General features: G+C 52.5%; 1 protein-coding gene across 1 annotated transcript in view; it reads left to right on the plus strand.

The window, feature by feature from the left end:
• Positions 1 to 1,075: 1,075 nt before the first annotated feature.
• Positions 1,076 to 21,361, plus strand: part of JPH3 (junctophilin 3) — a gene marked incomplete at its 5' end in the record, with an annotated part of 86,631 nt that continues 66,345 nt past the window's right edge. The window contains one exon of the mRNA XM_079799319.1: positions 1,076 to 1,457. Within this exon, the coding sequence (XP_079655445.1) occupies positions 1,076 to 1,457 (382 nt within the window). The remainder of the gene's footprint in view (positions 1,458 to 21,361) is intronic.

The following is a 21,361-nucleotide window of genomic DNA, read 5'->3' on the forward strand; positions in this document are numbered from 1 at the left end:
AACATTCGGGGGGGTCCCCAGACCGCCCAGGGCCTGCTCGGCCGGGCTTTACTCGCGGCTCCCTGGAGGGGTAGAAAGCGCTCTGGGTGCTGGGCGCCTTCCCATTACGCAGTTCCTGTCCCTTTAAATCCAAGTGCCGGGAAAGGTGGGGGCTGGGGTGCCCTGGCTGGACCCCTATTTCCAGGCAGACCCAGGCAAAGGGGGAAGCCTAGCGGGCCGGAGCGCCGGGTGGGGGATGAGGGCGGGGCGCCAGGGGTCCCCGCCGGCGCCCCTCGCCCTCTGCCACGCCCGGCAGCGCCCCTCTCAGGCCGCGGGCGCGCCAGGGACTGGGGGCCAGGGCGGGGGCGCGCGGGCGGGCGGGCGGGGTGCGGGGCGGGGGCGCGCGGGCAGGGTGCGGGCGCGCGCCGCGCCGGCCAGAGCGCGCAGGCCGGGCTCCCAGCGCACGCCGCCGCCGCCACTGCCCGACCCGCCGCATTGCTGCTGCTGCCGCCGCCGCCGCCGCCGCCGCCCCGGCCCGGCCCGCGGCCCCCAATATGGTGCAGCTGCCCGCGCCGCCGCCCGTGCCGCCGCCCGCGGGCCCCGCCGCCGCCCTCGGGCGCCCGCAGAGCGGCAGCCGCAGGTGGAAGCCTGCGCCCCGAGCCTGAGCCTCTGTCCCCGCGCCGGCCTGCGCGGCCAGCCCCGCGGGCTCGCCTCAGAGGGGCACTAGGCGCTGAGGTGGAGCCGTTTGCACCAGCGCTGCTGCTCCTGCCCCCTCCTTCCCTTCCCCTCCCCTCCCCTCCCCCTCCCTCCTCCCCTCCGGTCCTGTCTCCAGCGGGAGCGCGAGACGCTGGTCAGGCTCCGCGGCGCAGCTCAAAAATGAATAATCGCCCCCGATTGACTTAAATTCCACCGAAGCCGGCGCCGCGGCCGCCCGCCGCTCGGGATCTGCTCGCTGTGTTTTTGCTTTCTCCATTCTTCCTTTAAAAAAAAAAGAAAATAGCAAAACAAAACCAGCCAGCCAACCAAGAATCCGGTTTGTTGATCGCCTTATTTTTTCCCCCCACCGTTTGCGGGATTTGCAAACCGAATTACATGCATGTCCAGTGGGGGTAGGTTTAATTTTGACGATGGAGGGTCCTACTGTGGAGGCTGGGAGGACGGCAAGGCGCACGGCCATGGCGTCTGCACCGGCCCCAAGGGCCAGGGCGAATACACCGGCTCGTGGAGCCACGGCTTCGAGGTGCTGGGCGTCTACACCTGGCCCAGCGGCAACACGTACCAGGGCACTTGGGCGCAGGGCAAGCGCCACGGCATCGGCCTGGAGAGCAAGGGGAAGTGGGTGTACAAGGGCGAGTGGACGCACGGATTTAAGGGGCGCTACGGGGTGCGGGAGTGCACGGGCAACGGGGCCAAGTACGAAGGGACCTGGAGCAACGGGCTGCAGGACGGCTACGGCACCGAGACCTACTCAGATGGAGGTAGGTGCGCCGGTGCGGGCGGGCTGGGGTTGGGCGGAGGAGGGACCTTCTCTTGCCTCTTCTGTTTATCTCTGGGGAAGTTGAGCTTCTCCCTCCAGTGGGGCCGTGGGCACCTGGGCATTTCCTGGGGTTCTCTGGAGGCCCAGCTGCCCTGGCTACAGGTTGCCCCACTGCTTGGTGGGGGATAAGCACGCCTGTGCCAGCTGAAGGATGTTGGGGGGCTTTCCAGGAGCAGAGCCAGGCCCTGGAGTTGCGGAGTTGAGCAGAGTGTCTGTGCATCATCCAAGAGCAGGCCAGAAACCTGCGGAAAGGCCAGATTGGGCCTATGGCCTCCTCTGGGACCCACGGAGGGCGGAGAGGGACTGGGAGAGGGCCCCCTCCCCTTGTTGACAGAGCTCCCTTGGTGTGGGCCTCCTGGAGTCAGGCCCCAGCTTTGCTTCTTGTTTTCCTGTGGTGCCAAAGGGCCTTCCTCAGACCTGATCAACTCAAGCCAATGGAGACAGAGCGATTGGGAGAGCTATAGGCGGGGGACGCGAACCCAAACCACCACAACAAGGCAATAAACTTCTAGGTGGTTGGACATGGGCTAGCACTGTCGGAGCAGGCTGCTGAAAGGAGGGAGGGAGGGAGGGAGGCCCATCTGTTTCGCCAGAGCCCAGGAATCTCACCGTTCAGTGGCTGAATCATTTTCCCCATTAGTTCAGGGAATGCTCTGTGCCTTCATTCTAAGATGCCACCACATTCAGGGCTGAGCTGGTGCAGGAAGCCAGGGGAGCTGCCCACCCGCTGCCCACCACTGCTGTAAGGTGATTTCTGTGCAGGGAGCCTTGGTGGCCTTGCGGCTACCCCCCCCCCCCGCCCCAAGACACTCCAGTGTCCACTCCTTGGTGCATCTGAAAGGCATGGAGCATTTACTGTTCCTGGAAGCCAGACCCCAAACCAGCCTGCTCTCCACATGCAGCCCCCGCCCCCCACCCCCCACCTCCTCCCCACTCTGGGAGCTCATCTTCAGAAGTGGCAGGTAATTTTTCAGGCTCGGGCAAGGAGTGGGGCACAGCAGTGACTTGTGTGCTGCTGTGGGCATAGAAATCATGAGTGTACGTGTGGTCTTCTCCCTGCCTCTCGCTGCCTCCAAGTCTCATGAAGCAAGTCCTCAACACCTGCTCCCCGGCCACATCCAGGGGTGACAGAGGGCTGGAGAGTAATTATTATTTTGGCTTATGCAACGGAGAGGCAGGGTTCATTATTCCTGAAAGGGGAGGAGGCGTGGGGGGCAGTTAATTATATAATGCTCCTGCCTGTCACAGCCGTGCCCAGCCCTGGTCCCAGGCGGCCTCTTCGGTGCTGCTGCTGTTGTTTTCACTGATCAGGTTGGAGAGTTCTCTGACCCTGAGGTGTGGGCAGCAGACGGACCTGCTGGGTTCCAGGTCGTGTGTTTGTGTGTGTGTGTGTGTGTGTGTGTTGTGTGTATGCATAGTGAGGCCCCGTAGCAGATGTGGGTGGTACAGCAGCCTAGCACACCCAGCTGGGTACTTTGGGAGCCCAGGGGCAGTTGTCACCCCTGGGCTACCCAGGCTGCTCTGCAGATCCGTCCCTCCAGAGGTGTTCCCAGATGTGCCTGAGCCAGGAGAGTGGCTGCATGGTCCTATGCAGGGGGCCTCAGGTGGAGGCATGTGGAGGAGAGGAATTAGGAACTCCCCAGAACATCTGACGGTGAGGTCTAGCACCCCAGTGTGCCCACTTTCCCTGGATATCTTTAGTGGCCTGTGGAATTCTCTTCTTCGTTCAACAAATATCTACTGAGTGCCTACATTGAGCAGGTGCTCTGGACTCTGGGAAAACAGCAGTGAACAAAGCAGACAGAAATGTTGCCCTCATAGAGCTTCCACTTTAGAAGGAAAGGTGGTAATTACATTGTGATTACTGGGGGAAGAGAGGATCTGATTCTGTGGCTGGCCATGAGTTTAGGGTCTGACATGTTGATGTGAGAAACACTCCTTTTATTGGATTTATGCCCTTGGTCTCTTATCCCCCACCCAACCAGCTAAGCAGCGTTCAGCTCCTTGAAGCCCTTCCCCGCTGCACCTTCTTGCTTGAGTATCACATAATGTAGGGGTTCACGACCATTTTACAGATGAGGGTAGTAAGGCCCAGGAGCCAGGCCCTCAGCCTTTGGCGGCAGAGTTGAGAGTCTGAACCCTGATCTGTCCTCATCATACCACCTGTATGCCAACAGAGGCAGCATACCAATGCAGGGCGCCTGGGCCAGCTGCTCCCTTGTGGTTTGTGATGTGGCACGGCAGAAAATGGAATTGACCCTTCTGGTCTGGGATAATCAAGCCCAGAATCTGGGGCCATTTTGCTGGGACATGGCCCCACTTTTCATTAGGAAGGAGGTGACCGTGGAGACTGTGTACCTCTGAGCAAGCAGAGCCAAAGTGGGGCGTCTTAATCCGCCAGAACCAAACAGTGGGTTTCTGTGCCTTCCCCGGTGGGTCAGCTGGTGGGCTGTGATGCGTCTCCCTTCCCAGTGGGCAGAGCCTTTCATGAATTAATGCTTCAGCCCAACTTTTCCGGTGCACCAAGGATGGGAATATTGGGCAGGCATCAGCAAAGCTCCCAAACTTCAGCCCAGCTCCCAGTGCTGACTTGGGAAAACGGTGATACTCATGAATAATGCACAGATGGCAAATGTATTCTACATTTAGCTGGAATTGGTATGGAATCCATTTCCACTGGAGACACTTCTGCCAACTCCTCCTCCTCCTTCAGGTTCATCCTCCCCTGAGCGCAAGGCAGGTGTTGCTCATTGAAGTGAGCTGAGCGGCTTCCACAGTGTGTTGGGTGACTCCACGGAGATGGTGAGGCTGGGGGTGTGGGGAGGCAGGAGAACATGCTGTGGAGTTTACAGCTGTTGTGCTTGAATCCCAGCCGTGCCTTTGCTCTGTGACCTTGGGCAAGTTATTTCACCTCCCGTATTACTTTGTTTCTGTTTCTTCACCTGTTCAAAGGACTGATAATAATACCTGTAAATTAGGTGGGGATTAATTGAGGTGGTGTACGCAGGTGTACTAGCAAGCATTCCTTATTTTTTATCACTGTTTTATTATTATAGTTCACATGCCATGAATGCCACGTGTAATGATTATTTTTCAGAACCAATAGCCAGACATGACCATGATGATATTGAAAAGGACAATTCATAGCCATAGTACACACTCACTGTGTGCAGGGGAATGAGGCGAGTGTTTGGGTGAATTATAGCACTTAATTTCTGTACCTCTCCAGGATTGTTCCTCCCATTTCCCACATTGGGAAGTGGAGGCTCAGAGAAGGCAGATGAGCATTGGGCCACACCCGGATTCACACTCAGGATGGCGATACCAGAGCCTGGCTTTTGTGTGGAACACCTCTCTCTACACTGCCAAGTTCAGACTACCTCCTTGTTCTTCCCTCTTCCTCCACACCCATTCTTCTCTTCTGGGTGCAGCAGCCCAGACTTGTAGGCAAGTGCACTTTCGCAGGCGCGTACACCTGGACCCCCCCCCCCCCACCTCCAGTCCAGTCCCACCAGGCCCATTGCCTCTTCTCCACTCGCTGGACCCCTGCGCTAAGCTGCACAGGTAAATATTTCTTCCTGGGTGCCGTGTACAGAGGGTCCCTGGGACCAAAAGTTACCCCCTGCAAATAAACCCTCCCACAGCCTGAAAGATATGAGTCATCTCACACACCCGGCCTCTCCCCCTCATACACAGATTCCGTTCACCGGCCCAGATCCCTCCACCCCCACAAATCACACACGCCCACAGTCAAAATTCAGATCTCCCGGCGCCTGCGCGCGCAGGCGCACAACACACCTGTCACCCAGAGACGTTTTCCATCCTGTCCCCCAAAACACAGCCACGTGCACCCGCCCAGCTTTGTTCTCTGGCCAAGTACTCCACCCCCTACGATTCCTGCTCCTGAGAAGCAGCCGTCCCAGAGGGAGAGCGCTGGCCTAGAGGAGGGCTCAGATTACAGATGGAGCAGAATATGTCCTTTCCACTTTAAACATACGTTTATGCAGTTCATGCCCATAGGAAGGGAGAAACCCCTCATCCAAACAAAATAAGCAACCTTTGGGCATAATTTTGGTACTTGGCCATAAATATGTGAAATAATTTTTTTTTTGGGGGGGGGGTTAGTCTTCACCCAAGGATATTTTTCCATTGATTTTTAGAGAAAGTGGAAAGGAGAGGGAGAGACAGAAACATTGATGTCAGAGAAACACATTGATTGGTTGCCTCCTGCATGCACCCTGAACAGGGCCAGAAAACTTGCAACCAAGGTACATGCTCCTGACTGGAATCCAGCCTGGGACCCTTCAGTCCTTGGACTGATGCTCTGTCCACTGGGCCAAACTGGCCAGGGCAAAAGTAATTTTTTTAAAAAATCCAAATGCCCAGGTTAGGTGGAAGTGGGCCATCAGAACTCCTTTCAGAAAGAAAAAGAATCCAGCACTCAGCTATGGGAGATAAAAGCATCTCCTCAGAAATTCTCTTTCAGTCACTTTGGAGAGGGAGAAGGTGAAATGAGAAGGGAAAAGCAAATAACTAGTTCTTTGTTGCCAATAATAGCTGAGAAAGAAGTGTTACTGAAGACTCCCTCACCCAGCACAGCCCTGGAGCGATTTGATGGGCTTTATATTAGGAAGCCGAACGGGCTGGTGAGGAAGTGAGGATCAGCACCCTCCGAAAATAGCCACTCCACCAAAGTCAGTGAGTAGCCTCCGGCTGAGGTTAACAGTTAACGCAGCTAACCTGACAAAAGGGGGCTGTGGGCCCATCTGGCTAGAGAGGGAGACCCCGAAAAAACAAAGGGTGATAGTGGCTATAGCGGGAGAGCCAAGAACCTCTGCTGTTTTTCTACAAGACTCCTTTGCTTCCTCCATTTCCCGCAGGCCTCCACTACTAGCCACCAACTCTGAGCTGGTAATTTTGTACGTAAAACTCATTATGTCCTTCAATGACAAGATGTTTAGAGTTGTGAGCACTAGAAAAAGAGTAATGTTCGTTCTCATTTTCGACAGTGGTCTCTCCCCTCTTGGATCAGCCACTCCCTGAATTTGTAGTGTTCTGGTTTGTGAGAAGCCACAGGGTAGAGGAAGGTGGACGCTGTGGGGTTCTGGCGTCGCCACAAGCAGGCTCTGTGGTTTAGACCAAGGGCCTGGCTCTCTTGGGTTCACCTGTCTGCATTTAGGAGCAGGGAGGCTCTTCAGCACCTTGGAGAGCTCCCCACACACTGCCTGGGCGGCTGGCTTTGCTCTGATTCCCCAGGCCTCCTCCCCCAGCCAAACCTCCTCTCCTGGCCAGGGACCGCCTGGCTCGGACCCCCTCCTGCACACTTGGCTGTCAGAAGTCAGCGTGCTCGCGTTCTGCCACTGTGTGGGTTCCTTACTCCAAGAAACACCACCCCTGGGGGTGTTTGCCTATTTTTCACCCCAATCCTGTCAGTCCTTTCTAAAAAAGTTGAGTACCTTCCTGGTGTTTCCTGCTGCACTGGGGGAGCCTCTCCCAGCTGATGTAGGCGGGTTTGGGGCGGGTTATTTAGTAAGACTTGTAGGAGTCACTCTAAAGTCTGAGGTTGACTTCTGCCTCAGGTTGCATGTGCTCAGTGTCCTTAGAGCGTGCAGGGGTTATAAGTGTACAACCAAAAGCACGCAAAGGAGTGACCTTGTCTGTAGCAGCCAGCGAAAAGCTCTTGTACCACTGTTCTCTTTAAATCGGCATCAATGGACCAGGCATGCAGGCCAACCCTGCCCAATCCAGTGGCCACTGGCCACTGGCCACGTGTGACTATTTGAATTTAAATTTAAATGAGTTGAAATAGAATGTATACATTTCAGTGCCTCGGCCACACTGGTCACATTTCAAGTGCTCAATGGCCACATGTGACTAGTGATGGTACATATTGGACAGGGCGGAGGTAGAGCCTTCCCGTCATCATGGGACGTCCTCTTGGACAGTGCTGGTAGAGCGCAAGTAAGCTTCCAGGGACTACAACAGCGCCAGCATGCAGTGGCCACTCAGTAAATAGTTGTGGGATGAATGAACTGGGGAAATGCAGTCGTAGTTGATCATTTCATTCACCGTCATCATTTCATATGTCCATCTCATTGCAAGAACTTAGAACTGGGCATAGACCATTAAAGGGAAAATTTAAAACTCTCTTTAGAGTATCACTGTTATAAATCCTGATCAACTTTGTTTTGTTATTGGCTCTGCCATTGCTCATAAGTCCTTGCTAGTGTTTTACCTGAATACGATGGACGGTGTTGAATACAGTGAAGGATAGAGTGGTACTGTTCTAATGCTGCAAAGCAGTCACGACCAGAGGTCATTTTGGAGCACTGTTTAACGAGAAGCATTCATTCCAAAGTCCTCGCAAAGATGAGCAGGGGAGGGGACCCCTGCGTTGAATCTGGAAAGGTGGGCAGGGCAGCCGTTGCTCCAATACTGAAGTTGCTGACTTTGAAGAAAGCTTGTCCTCTCTCAGCCTCAGTGTTCTCATCGCTATGATGGAATCATAACACTTTTCCCCCTCTCAACATGCGCTATCTCCCACCTTCCCAGGAATGTCACAGGTTTTCATTGGGGCCCAGGGAGGGTCCCCTGGTGCTTTTGGAGGTGCCCAGAAATCAGGGGTCTGTTTGTGCTGCTGTAGGAACACAGGAGTTGGGCAGGGTGTTGGCTTGCCCTCTGTCTATCACCCGGCCAGTACTCTCCAAACTTGTGGGTCTATCAGGATCGCCTGGAGGGCAGGTTCAACAGATTGCTGACCCCCCCACCCCTGAATTTTGGGGCCTGAGATCTCTTGCGCAGGAATTTACATTTCTTACAAGTTTCAATTGATGCTGAAGATGCTGGTCCGGGGCCCCACCAAGATGGTCCCCTGGGAGTCAGTTACAAATGCAGAATCTCAGGCCCTAATGCAGATCTTCAGGGTTAGAATCCGAGTGTTTGGGAGATGTCCAGGAGGTTCAAATGTGGGAAGCACTGCTCTAGCACACAAGCGCCAACCTTGGCTGTGCATGCAGTCATCTGGGTGCTCAGGAAGATGCTGAAGCCGGGGCTGACTGAGGTGGCCTGCATGCAGCCTGGCATTGGGGTTCTCTTGTAAACCGTCCAGGTGGCTCTGGTGTGCAGCTCAGGTCGAGGGCCTCTCTTCCAAAGCATCCTCCGCTGCATATGGGAATCCCTGGGATGCATCTGGGGTTCCATCCAACCCCACTCAGCCAGGATCTTGGAGGGTGGCACCAGCCTTCGTATGTGATAAGGACAGGCAGGGCCAAGAGTCGCTGCTCTAGGCAGAGGTTTTCAAACTCTGGGTCATGTGGCTCATGAAATGAATGTGCTTCATTAAACTGAAAGAGACTAGGAAGCTTCTAAGCACAACACCTAGCGCGCAGTAAGGAAGAGCACTCTTATGTCTCTGCCTCTGTCACCACGGGGTCTTCTCCCCTGTGTCTGTGCCTTCTCTTCTTCCTTTCTTATCAGGACACCTGCCATTGGACTTAGGGCCCAGCCAAAACCTAGGTGATCTCATCTCAAGTTCTTTAACTTCACGGCATCTGCAAAGACCCTTTTCACAAGTAAGGGCCCATCCAGGTATCTGAGGTTAGGATGTACATGTAGCTTGGGAGGGGGGCAGGTCACTCTTCAGCTCACTGCAGTGTCTCGCAGACGTCACTTGGACAGTGCTCCAAAGCACATAAGTAAAACCTAGAGTCACAGGGAAGCCAGGGAGAGTCCTTTGAAAGAAGGATGCAGTTTTCAAATGTCTACTTTGTTCTGCGTACTGGGCTGTGCGCTTTACCGTAAATGTTCTCTCTCTTGTTCCTTAAAGCAGTGCTTTGAGATAAGCCATGTGCTCCCATTTAAGAGACGAGAAGGGTGGGGCTCACCGGGTTATGTGGCTTGATGAGGTCATATGTGGACATTGGGGCTCGACTGGCTCCAGAATTATCTCTAGCACCCAGTGATGGAGCAGTTATTTCAGCCACGTTCTTGCTTTACTGATGGGGGACCTGAGAGGCCCAGAGAGGAGCCCAGTGTCTGAAGTACAGGAGAGGCTGGGAAAGGTGACGCCACGGTCGTCTTCTTTTTTTTTTTTCCAGTTTCTTTTTTTCAAATTTTATTTATTTATTTATTTATTTGCCCTGACCAGAAGATACTTTTCCATTTAAAAAAAATTTTAAATTCTTTATTGTTTAAAGCATTATATATGTTTCCTTCCCCCCCCCCCCCATTGACCTCTCCCCAGCCTTTCCCACCCCCAGCACTGCCCTCACCCCCTAGTATCTGTGTCCTTGGGTTATGCTTATATGCATGCATACAAGTCTTTTGGTTGATTTCTTATCTCCCTCTCGCCCCCTCATTCCCTCTGAAGTTTGATGGTCTGTTTGCTGCTTCTCTGTCTCTGGATCTATTTTTGTTCATCAGTTTATGTTTATTATATTCTACAAATACGCCACGGTCTTCTTAAACCTGGCCTTCAGTGGGCCTCTGCCCAGCAGTTCATAAACTTGTGTGTTCTTCCAGGCCCTTCTGAGAGTGTGATGAAACTGTGGGTCCCTTCCCAGGACACACGCATGTCCTTGCACACATGCCATGTTTGTGGACACTTGTGGCGTTTACAGACTCCCTGGGGCTTATCCATGGACCCCAGGATAAGAGCCCTTCCAGTCTCCACAGATGCCTAAATGTGCAGAGATGGGTCTCATTGAGCATAGTGAGTGGGAGATGGGAGGAGGGCGGAGCCTACAGAACCCTGCAGGCCTGTGGAATCAAAAAGCAAAGGCCAGGAGGGGGCAGCGGGAGATGCTGGAACTCAGCAATATGTGGTCGCCAGTTTGAATCACCTGCCCCGGGCCCCAGGACAGGCTCCCCAGAAGAGCGCTCGGGAGTCTATAGCAGGATCACACACCTGGGCCGTCTGATGCAGGGGCTCCTAAGTACAGGCCTTGAGATGCACCTGTGCCCCTCCCAGTGAGTCTGTGCCTCAGGGGTGAGGATCCCTAGGAAGGATGTGAGGCATTTCTAGGTATAGTGGGTGGCAGTCTGACTGCAGGGAGGCCCAGGAGGGCTTTTCAATGGGGAGAGTTTCAGGAACTAAGGGAGGTAGGAGGCCCCTCCCAGGAATACCAGGAGGGGCCTACCTGGTAGGCAGGTATCACAGCCTCATCTTACTTGGAGGCTAGTTGTAAAAGCAAGACCAAAGGGCCATGAGCTGGTACCCCACTGTCAGCTTAGGGACTGTCCAGCTAACTTTTGTGCATAACCTTTCTGTGGCCCCGCTCCCAGCCATTTGGTTGTTCACTGTTCAGTTCAGAGCCCTAGCTGCTTGTGGGTCGTTTGGGGTGGTGGAGCAATAGTGGAATTGCACTTTGGTGAGCATGGTGTGGGGTAATGGGTGGGTTTGCCAGGTGTAGGGCACCCCTCCTCTGACCTCTGCAGGGCCTCTGGGCCCTCCATTAGTGCACGTGCTCCTGTGTACTGTAACCAGTGGCTTCTGTGACTAGAAGCTCCTAGAGGGCAGGGACCCGGTCTGCAGGGCTGCTCACTGCAGGGTGGCTCACTGGGGCCCTGGTGTGGCCACAGGACCTACAGCAGGGGAGGCAGGGAGCTCTGGAACTCACAGTTGGACAATGAATGCGGCATGACCTGTCAGTGGAGAGCTGGAGGATGTGTGGGGCGTGGGAGAAAGAGCGTGAGGGAGGGAGAACAGCATGTGCAAAGGCTCAGAGGCCAAACAAGCTTCGCTTGTTCCAAGAACCAAAGGAAGAGGCATGCGGCTGCAGCAGACTGAGGGGAGGGGTTTGGGGGGGGGGTCTGAGCTCAGAGATCTTCCCGGCCTCGGGAGGGACTTTGGATTTTGTCCGGGTGTCAGAGAAAGAGCAGCAACACTATCCGGTGTTTGTGGTTTTGTAATTAACCTTTTTTTGTTTTGAGATGATTGTAGATCTGCATGCATTGTGAGAAATAACACAGAGAGATCCCCTGTATCTTCCACCAAGCTTCCCCTATTGTAGTCACCTCCTTGACAACCACTAATTTACTGTCTCTATGGGTTTGCCTATTCTGGATATTTTGTACAAATGGAATCATATTACATGTGATTTATTTCATTTAACATAATGTTTTCAAGGTTTATCCACGTCACATATATCAGAACGCCATTCCTTTTTAAGACTGAATAATGTTCCATTGTGTGGCTGGACCACATTTTATTGATCTATTCATCAGTTGATGGACATTCAGGTTGGTCCCACCTTTGCGCTCTTGTGAATAGTCTGTTATGAACGTTCTTGTGCAAGTTTTCGTGTGGATGTATGTTTTCCACTCTCTTGGGTAGATGTCTACAAATGGAAGTGCTGGGTCACATGTTTCACCTTTTTGAGGAGCTGTTTTCCAGGGCGGCAGCACCATTTTACGTGTGTGTGTGTGTGTGTGTGTGTGTGTATGTGTGTGTGTGTCCTCAAGAGAATGTGGCAGAACTATAGCAGAGGTCAGGGCTTTCTCAGGTGGAGGCGGCTGGGTGACAGTGACCATGAGGTGTGCACAGGCACAGTGTCCTATGAGCTGGAGACCTGAGCCGGAGGAGGAAAAGCAGCAATGTGCAAGCCAGGGAGGACGTTAGTAGAGAGACAGTGGGAGGGGGTGAGGGGAGAGACACAGAGACAGAGGCAGAGGGAGAGGGAGAGAGACAGATGGGAGGGAGGGAGGGACAGAGAGACAGGAGAGCGGGAGGAGAAAAGAGGAAGGGAAGGAGAGGGAAGGGGAGGGAAGAAGGGGATGCAGAGACAGGAAGATGGGTGGATGTGAAGAGAGGGGGGCCGGGAGGGGAGAGGGAGGAGAGAAATGGAGAGGGAGAATGAATTGCTCCTGCTGCAGGGACACAGGGCACAGATTATTATCCCGCGCAGCAGCCTCTGCAGCAGGGCGCCCTGTTGCACAGGAGGAGGCATCACCCTCGTGGCCACATAGTCCCCAATACAGAGCAGGGGCCAGTGGGGGCAGAGCGCCCAGGCCCTTCCAGGGCCCCGCCCTGCCTCAGTTTCCGGTCCTGGGCCTGCCTCTTAGGACAGTGAAGAGCATTAACTAGAAACTGGGTCCTTGGAGTGTGGGGGGTTTCGGGGTAAAGCTCAACAGTATTTCCTTCTGGGCAAGCTGGGCAGGGGGTTTCCTGGGTGATTCTGAGCTTGTGGGAATCAGAGGAGTGGACTGAGCACTGGTGCGTCAGACCCTTAGTGGTCTCCAGCTGACCATGGGTGCCATGACCACCAGGTGCTGGGGCCCTTGGAGGGCAGCAGAGCACAGACACGGGCCCTCCCTCAAGGGCCCGTCAGCCTGGGAGACCCAGCCTGCTGCCTGTGCAACCAGCACTGACAGGTGCCTGGAAGGAGTGCTCTGCCCCAGCCAGTGTCACTGGGATGGGGTCTGGCCAGGTTCCCTGAGGGACGGGGGGCTGGGACCTGACAGAGGAACTAGGTGGGATCAGGGGTAGGGAGACCCCAGAAAGGGTCAGGGTCTCCAGTCTGTTTACCAGAACCCACCTGGAAGCCCTCAGTGTTCCCTGTGCTCTGGCCAGCAGCATCGTGGGGCATGAAGGCACAGTACTGGATGTCCTTTCCCTAAGCTTGGAGTGGCATTCGTGGGGCCACAGAGGCGGGCATGGACTGTGGGCGCTGTGTGTCCTTGGCCCTCTCCACCCTTGGCTGGCCGCTCTGGTGTCCGGAAGGGTGGGTGTGAGATTCATCCCGAGCTCTCCGGCCCTGCTCTGGCCTAGACAGGCCTGGACGTAACGTTATCTCGGGCTGTTTGCAGTCACTCTCACAGGATGTGCCATTTCTGTTGGTGCCGCCACCGTGGTTTGCTGCCCAGCTCCATCTCGGGTAGAGGTTAGTGAAAAATAAAGCTTAATTTCTCTCCACATGGGCCCCAGTTGTAACCACCCCAGGCTGGGGGCCCCTGTACCAACCCTGCCCTTGGGAGCAAATGCCATATGTGAGATTGATGCTTCACCTCTGTGTCCTGTGGGGAGCCCTGAGCCCACCCTTCTCCTCTGCATAGGCCACTGGGGGCCACTGGGAACATTTCAGGGGTTCTCTGTAGAGGTTTGGGGCACAGCTTGGAAATACCCCCCAGCTATGGGGCCCATTGTCTCCTGAGCAAGCTTTCTGAGAAATACTCATCCTGTGAGGGCCCCCCAAGGGGCCTGGGCAAGGAGGGGTGTTGTTATGAAACAGAGGCTTTTGGCATTTACAGAAAGTTGAGGGTGGACAGGGCAGCTGTGATATCTGTTAGGAGGGGCAGAGACCTCTGTTACCCTTCTCCGAGGCCAAGGAAGGCTGGGGCTGCTGACGCTGGGCTTGCCTCCTGGCTAGTCTGCCCTAGATGCAGGTGGCCTCGAGTGGCCTCGCCCAGGCACGTTCCTGCCTCCGGTCTGCATGAGTCTGAGGCCTTCTCAGGGAGCCTTCTCCCTGGAGTCCACTGCCCTGCCACTTCTCCCCCTCTTTCTATGTTTCCCCACCAGCCATTTAAATGTATGAGCTGGGCATTCAGTCACCAGGCCATTGTCCTCCGGGGCTTTGTGTGGGAGTACAGATCCCCACCCCCAGGAGGCACAAATCCTCTCTGGGCCTTGGTGTCTGAAACTGGAAAAACGAGGATAGTATCACCATTGTGAGAACTTCCTCATGAAGGTATCTTTCCCCCCTTGAAAATGTTGAATCTTTAAAAGATATGGTGTGCCCATAGTTCAAGATGTCAGTTAGTGCGGAAGCCAAAATAGTGCCTGGAACAAAACTCAGCAGGACCCTGGCCCCATCTGCTGCAGCCCTGAGCTACAGCTTTGAACTCTTTCAGCGGCGACTTCAGAGACTTACCTCCAAGTTGCTGCATATGTGCTCTTACTGCTTTCTTGGTTCATTCTCACTTTTAGCCATCTATTGACTTCCTATTATGGTAGCTGAAGATTTTTCAGTCTTTTAGAATACTCTTCCTCTTACCTTCCCTAACCATTCCAGTATTTTGTCACAATTTTTGGTTAACCATAGTCAATTTTTTTTTCATTATTAAAAGACTAATATAAGTATTTCTTATTACTGAGCCAAGGAATACACTCTGATTCTATACACGTTTCATGCACAACTTTAATTAGTAATTTCCTCCTTTTTGCAATTGCAGAGTTTTCTTGAAATCACTGGTTATTTCTTTCCAGATGCTCAGGAAAATACAATGCAGCTTGTCACATGAACAAACCCACCAGATTCTCTACAAATAATATATACATGCATGCATACCTACTTTTTATATATTTGTATATTTTCATTTATTGCTTTCTAGAAGTCATATCTTTATATATAAAAGCCAAGCGACCAGAATGACCGGAACGACCGCACACTGCAGCCTGCCAACCGGCCTGATGGGGGGCGGGGATGGCCAGCTAACCTCCCATGGCCCCTCTCCCTGGCCGGCCAGCCCCGATCGTCCCAATTGGGCAGGACGGCCGAACCCCACACCTGTGCATGAATTTGTGCACTGGGCCTCTAATCCTACCTAATAATAGACAAATATGCAAATTGACCGTACCTTCGCTATGCCCACGATTAGCCAGGAGGCGCGGGGGGGGGGCGGGACTCGGGGTGGCCGGGGTAGCTGATTGGGCCAGCGGGACACTGAGCTGCGTCGCCAGCAGCGGCACGAGCTCAGCGTCTGCGCCATATCTGTGCTGCGGCACAGAAGGGGCCTCTGGGGCAGCGAGCTGACGTGCCGCTGTGCGGACCATCAAAAGCGGGGGAGCTGAGTGCCTGTCTGCTCAGGCAGCAGGCCTTTCAGAATCCGGCTTCTGAAAGGCCTGCTGCCTGAGCGGACAGGCACTCAGCTCCCCCACAATCGAAAGCAAAAGTGTGGGAGCTGGGTGCCTGTCCGCTCAGGCAGCAGGCCTTTCAGAAGCCTCCGCCATGCCGGAGGCTTCTGAAAGGCCTGGTGCACCAGCGATCGAAAGGAAAGTGTGGGAGCTGGGTGCCTGTCCACTCAGGCACCAGGCCTTTCAGAAGCCTCCGCCACGCCAGAGGCTTCTGAAAGGCCTGGTGCACCAGTGATCGAAAGCGAAAGCGTGGGAGCTGGGTGCCTGTCCACTCAGGCAGCAGGCCTTTCAGAAGCCTCCGCCACACCAGAGGCTTCTGAAAGGCCTGGTGCACCAGCGATCGAAAGGAAAGCGTGGGAGCTGGGTGCCTGTCCACTCAGGCACCAGGCCTTTCAGAAGCCTCCGGCGCCTGGTGCACCAGCGGACAGGCACCCAGCTCCCCTGTGATCGAAAGCAAAAGCGTGTAGGGCACCCTACACGTGCATGATTCAGTCATGCACTGGGCCTCTAGTTTATACATATAGGGATATGTGCATTTATGTAGCTCCATTTGCACTAACCGCTCTTCTTCCTGGAAATTTCCTGTGTTGGACCTTCCCTGTGTCTTCCTCCTTCTTGGTTTACTCCCTCATTTTTGGTGGAGTGCATCCTGTAGTAGCTTTCTGAGAAAGGATGCATGGAAGATACAGTTTTGGTGGCTTGATAACTTGATTGATAAATTGATTGTGTGTAGAATTCTAGGTTAATAATTATTTTTGTTCAGAATTTGGTGGTGGAGATGGGGCAATTCCACCCACTGACTTCTCGGTTTGGGTGTTGCTGTTGAGAAGTCTCTTGCCATTCGGATTCTTGGTCCTTCACATGCAGTCTGTTTTTCTTTTTCTCCGGAAGCATTTGGGATCTTTGCTCATTGGAGTTCTGAAATTTCATAATGCCATATCTCAGTATGAGTCATTTTCCTTTCTCATGTGTCTGTGAGCCCCTTCAGCCTGGACACTCACATCCTGCAATTCTGGAGCAGTTCCCTGTTTTATACCTTTGGTGATTTTCCTTCATTGATCTCTGGGACTCCTAATACAGTCAAACCTTGGTTCTTGAACATCTCCCACCTTGAACAATTTGGTTTTCAACCCTTTCACACTGATACCTGTATGATCAGTCACGTGACTCTCAGGCAACAAAGGGGAGAATGTGCAAGTATGAGTCAGTTTACCACTAAACCTCATGTTGTTAACATCTTAGGAAATGGTGCTGTGAATAGTTTCTTTCTTTCTTTTTTTTTTTTACTTTTATTGCTGCTTATTATTATTGAATTTTCATTTTTACTATACATTTCATGTCCTTTTTGTTTTTAAATTGTTTATAGATTAAATAGTACATTAGACCTGTATTGTATACAAGCAAGGTTAAAACAGGGAATCATTTGTGGGCCTGGAACAGATAAATTCAATTTACATTGTTTCTAATGGGAAAAAAATGATTTGGTTTTCAAGCAGCCTTCCGGAACGAATTAAGTTCAAGAACCAAGGTTCCACTGGATTTGGGGCCTTCTGGGTGACTCTGATCTCACTATTTCTTACTACTTTGCTCACTTCTTTGTTCCAGTTTGTTGAAAGATTTTGTTGAACTTAGCTTCCAACTCATTGACCAAAATGGTTATTTTAGCCATCATGCTTTTAATTTCCAGGAGCTTCTTCTTTTTCTCCCGTGTTTCCTTTTTTACTGCATTTGATTCTCATTTTACGGATGCAGTATTTGATTTGAAGATATAATTGCTGGCTTCCCTGATGTCTTCTTCCACACTCTGCGTTTTCCATGATTCGCACACACTCTTTTCCCATTTATTTGTATGTTTTGGTGTTTGTCTTCTCTGTTGGAGGCCTTCTCCAAGTGTCTGATGACCCGTGGCTGTTCATTTACTGAAGTAAGGTACCTAAGAGCTGATTGGAAGTTCTGCGTGTGGAGGAAGCCTTCGCTGCCGGCCTGGTTCAGTCTTCAGAGGACCTCTCCTCTCATGCCAGGTGTAGCAATTTCAGCTGAATTGGCCGGGGGAGCAGGCAGGGTCTCAGTTCGGAATGACTTCCCTCGAATAGTCCTGTGTCTGGTCCATGCCTCACCCCCACCCCCACGCCCCTCTGCCTGGTGTCTCCCCCCCCCCCCCCCGGGCATGTTCTTCGGGTTCTATTTCTCCAGAAACTTTTCTCCTGTGTCCTAGATGTGGGGAGAAGGCTCTCTTTTAAAATGTATGGCTTGTATGTTCTTGGCAACATGACTTTTCATTCTTTCTCTTGGTTTGTCCTCCTAACTTTTACTTTGTGCTTATATAGTTACATCCCTGACTAGAGGCCGAGAGTTCTGTAATAGTTTCCCAGGGCTGTGATAGCAGAAAATCACTCTGGGGGTCTTAACGAACATTTGTTGTCTCACAGTTCTGGAGGTGGGGAGGCCAAATCAAGGTGCCGGCAGAGGTGGGTTCTGCCGCGGCCTCTCTCCTTGTCTCCTTGGCTTGCAGATGGCTGCGTTCTCACTGCCTCTTCACATGATTGTCCCTCTGTGCACGTGCCCCTGTGTCGCTTCCTCTTCTTTTTTTTTTTTAAATATTTTATTGATTTTTTACAGAGAGGAAGAGAGAGGGATAGAGAGTTAGAAACATTGATGAGAGAGAAACATCGATCAGCTGCCTCCTGCACACCCCCTCCTGGGGATGTGCCTGCAACCAAGGTACATGCCCTTGACCGGAATCGAACTTGGGACCCTTCAGTCCGCAGGCTGACGCTCTATCCACTGAGCCAAACCGGTTTCTGCTCACTTCCTCTTCTTATAGGGACATCAGTCCCATTGAAGCATGGCCCACCCTAATGGTCTCTCTCTCTTTTTCTTTTTTTTTTAAATCGTCTCCCAAGGATATTTTTTCCATTGCTTTTCAGAGAGAGTGGAAGGGAAGGAAGGGGAAAGAGAGATGAAAAGAAAGATCGATGTGAGAGAGACGCATTGATTGGTTGCCTCTCCCATGTGCCCCAATCAGGGCCAGGGATTGAACTGGCAACCCAGGTACGTGCCCTTGACAGGGAATCCAACCTGCAACCCCACCGTGCCTGGGCTGGCGATCTAACCATTTGGCAACACCGGCCAGAGCCCTGGTGGTCTCTTTTTAAAATAGTGGTACAATACACATAACATAAAATTTATTATCTTAACTGGTTTATTTATTTATTTATGTAAACCCTCACCCAAGGATATTTTTTCCATTGATTTTTAAAGAGCGGAAAGGAGTAAGGCAGGGGAAGAGAGGGGGAAAGAGAGAGAAACATCGATGTGAGAGAGACACATTGACTGGTTGCCTCCCACACGATCCCCAGTCACTACTGAGCCACACCAGCCAGGGCTTAACTGTTTTTAAATACATTCAGAATGTCGTGCAGCCGTCACCCATCCATCTCCAGAAAGCTTTTCATCTGGTAAAACTGAAACGCTGTGCCCATTAAATAATAATTCCCCAGCTCCCTTCCCCCAACCCCTGGCACCATCTTCCTACTCTCTGTACTGCTCTAAGTACCTCATGTAAGTGGAATCATACACTAATTGTCTTTTTGTATCTGGCTTATTTTCTTAGTATAATGTTCTCAAGATTGATTTGTGTTGTAGTGTGTGACAGAATTTCTTCCATTTTAAGGCTGAGAAATAGTCCATTGCATGGATGGACACATTTGCTTTATCCATTTATCCTTCCGTGGACACTTCGGTTGCTTGCACTTCTTGGCTGTCGTGAATAGTGAGTGTGCAAATATCTCTTTGAGACCCTGCTTTCATTTTGGGGGGATATATGCCCAGAAGTGGAATTGCTGCATCATATGGCAATTCTATGTTTAATTTCTTGAGGAACTGTCAGGCTTTTCCACAGTAGGTGAACTATTTTATGCTCCCACCAGCAGTACACATGGGTTCCTGCTTCTCCACATCCTCTCCAGCACTTGTTTCTGGTTTTTGTTCTGTGATAGCAGCCATTATAGTGGGTGTAAGGTGGTACTCAGTGTGGTTTTGACTTGCATTTCCCTCATGATCAGTGATGTTGAGCATCTTTTCATGTGCTCATTGCCTAACAACCTCATTTTATCTTAATCATTTCTTTAAAGACCTTATCTCCAAATGTGGGTACATCCTATGGTACCAGGGGTTAGGATTCCAACATATGGATTTGGGGGGACATAGTTCATCCCATAACAAATTCCACTAGCTATAACTCTTCAGAGCCCGCTAAAACAGATTTTTAAAAGTGATGCTTTCCGGTGTTGGTGATGATGTGGGGAAAATAATCACTCTTATGTGGTCTTTTCCAAGGGCAATTTATAAAAAAACCTTCTTTAAAATCTTCCTTTTGACCAAGCAGTTTCATTCTAGGAATTTATCCAAGGATATAACTTAATATTACGTACAAAGATTCGCTATCAAAAACGAGAACTACCTAAGTATTCGCAGGACAGTAATTTGGCTTGTAATTTGTAGGACTGTGGCACGTTCACGTGTTGTACTAGTTGCAACCATTATTAATGACGTAGAAAAGGTGGCGATAGGTCCAGGATACAGTGCAAACTAAGGAAGGTTCCAGAACATTGGACACCACCTGCGCCATGATGCTGCTACCCTGGCTCTGCTGCCCCTGACCTTGAACTAGTTGCTTCACCTCCTGATCTTCCTTTTCCGCATCCCTAACACCCAGGATGCCCTGATGAGAAGAGTTACCGGGGGGCTGTGACCGTGACAGGCCCCCTGGTCACCCCTGCCATCCTGGTTCATTAGGTCAGAGGCGGGGCCTCGGAACATGTATTTCTCCCCCTCTCTCTTTTTAAAAGCATAAAAACACAACAGGTGACTTCCATCTTATCTTCAGGGACACTTGGGAAGCAATAGCTTCCTCACTGGTCACTTCAGAGTCCTGCTGGCCTGGCGATTCGGGGGTGGCCCTCGCGCGGGGAAGTTGCTGTGGGTGGTCTTTCTAACTGTGGATGAAGTTTACTCTGACATCTGTGCCCACAGTGTCTGGGAAAACCACTTCCCAGTTGAACTGTGAAGCAAAAGGAAGAATGAAGAACTACTTGGTACATCTTCATCCTGGTCACACGGCCCCTCTGCCCACCGTTGGGACGGATGAGATAGGAAGGCGGGGTAAAGGGCGTTGGCCCAGCTGTGAAACAGGGGGCCTGGAGCTTTGTAAATGCCGTCTGTTAACCCGCGGGGGGGGGGGGGGGATGCCCTTCAACATGGGGTTCTCGTGGCCAAGTCTCACATGCGCAAAGGGCCTGGTGCTGCAAGGGTCAGAGCCCATTTCATCTGGCCAGGCATCTCCAGGCCACTCTGGAGGCCAGCACATAGTGGGACTGCATTTTCCATGAGGCTGGTTCTCTGGGCCTGTGGTGAAGGCTCCAGAACTTCAGCTGATGGGTAGGGGCTGCAGAGGAGGAAAATAAGAGTGTGTGTGAGATGGCGCAGGCCCGAGGCAGACGCAGGTACCTTGGCCACAGCTGACCTCCACACTACCCAATATGCCGGCGCTGGGGTTGAGGCCAGATCTCAGCTGGCCAGGCCGTGCTCTGGCCCAGAGCTCTGGTTTTCAGATTTAGAACCAAACAACACTGGTGCCCACACAAGCCAGGTGCTGCTGTGCCAGGTGCTGGAGTGGAACTCGGAGTGGGGTCCCCAGAGCACAGCGTCGCCTTGCCTGGGAGCTCGTTAGGAATGCAGATGCTTGCGTGCACCACCCTGTGGGGTCGGAAACTTGGGCTCAACATGCCTGGTGGGGGTGGGGGGATGTTGGTGCTTTTCCAGTGTGAGATCCACTGGTGGTCTTGCCTCGTCTGCTCTTCCCCGCGGCCTGGATCATTCCAGTGGGCCTTTGACAGGCACGGTTTAGGGAGGTTTATTTCCTCATCTGAGTCCACTCAGAGCTTCTGTCCAGGTCTTGCTGGTGTTCTGGGCAATAGGGAGCTCCCTCCCCACCC

The sequence above is a fragment of the Cnephaeus nilssonii genome (assembly GCF_951640355.1).
Source record: "Cnephaeus nilssonii genome assembly, chromosome: 20".
Lineage (NCBI taxonomy): Eukaryota > Metazoa > Chordata > Mammalia > Chiroptera > Vespertilionidae > Cnephaeus > Cnephaeus nilssonii.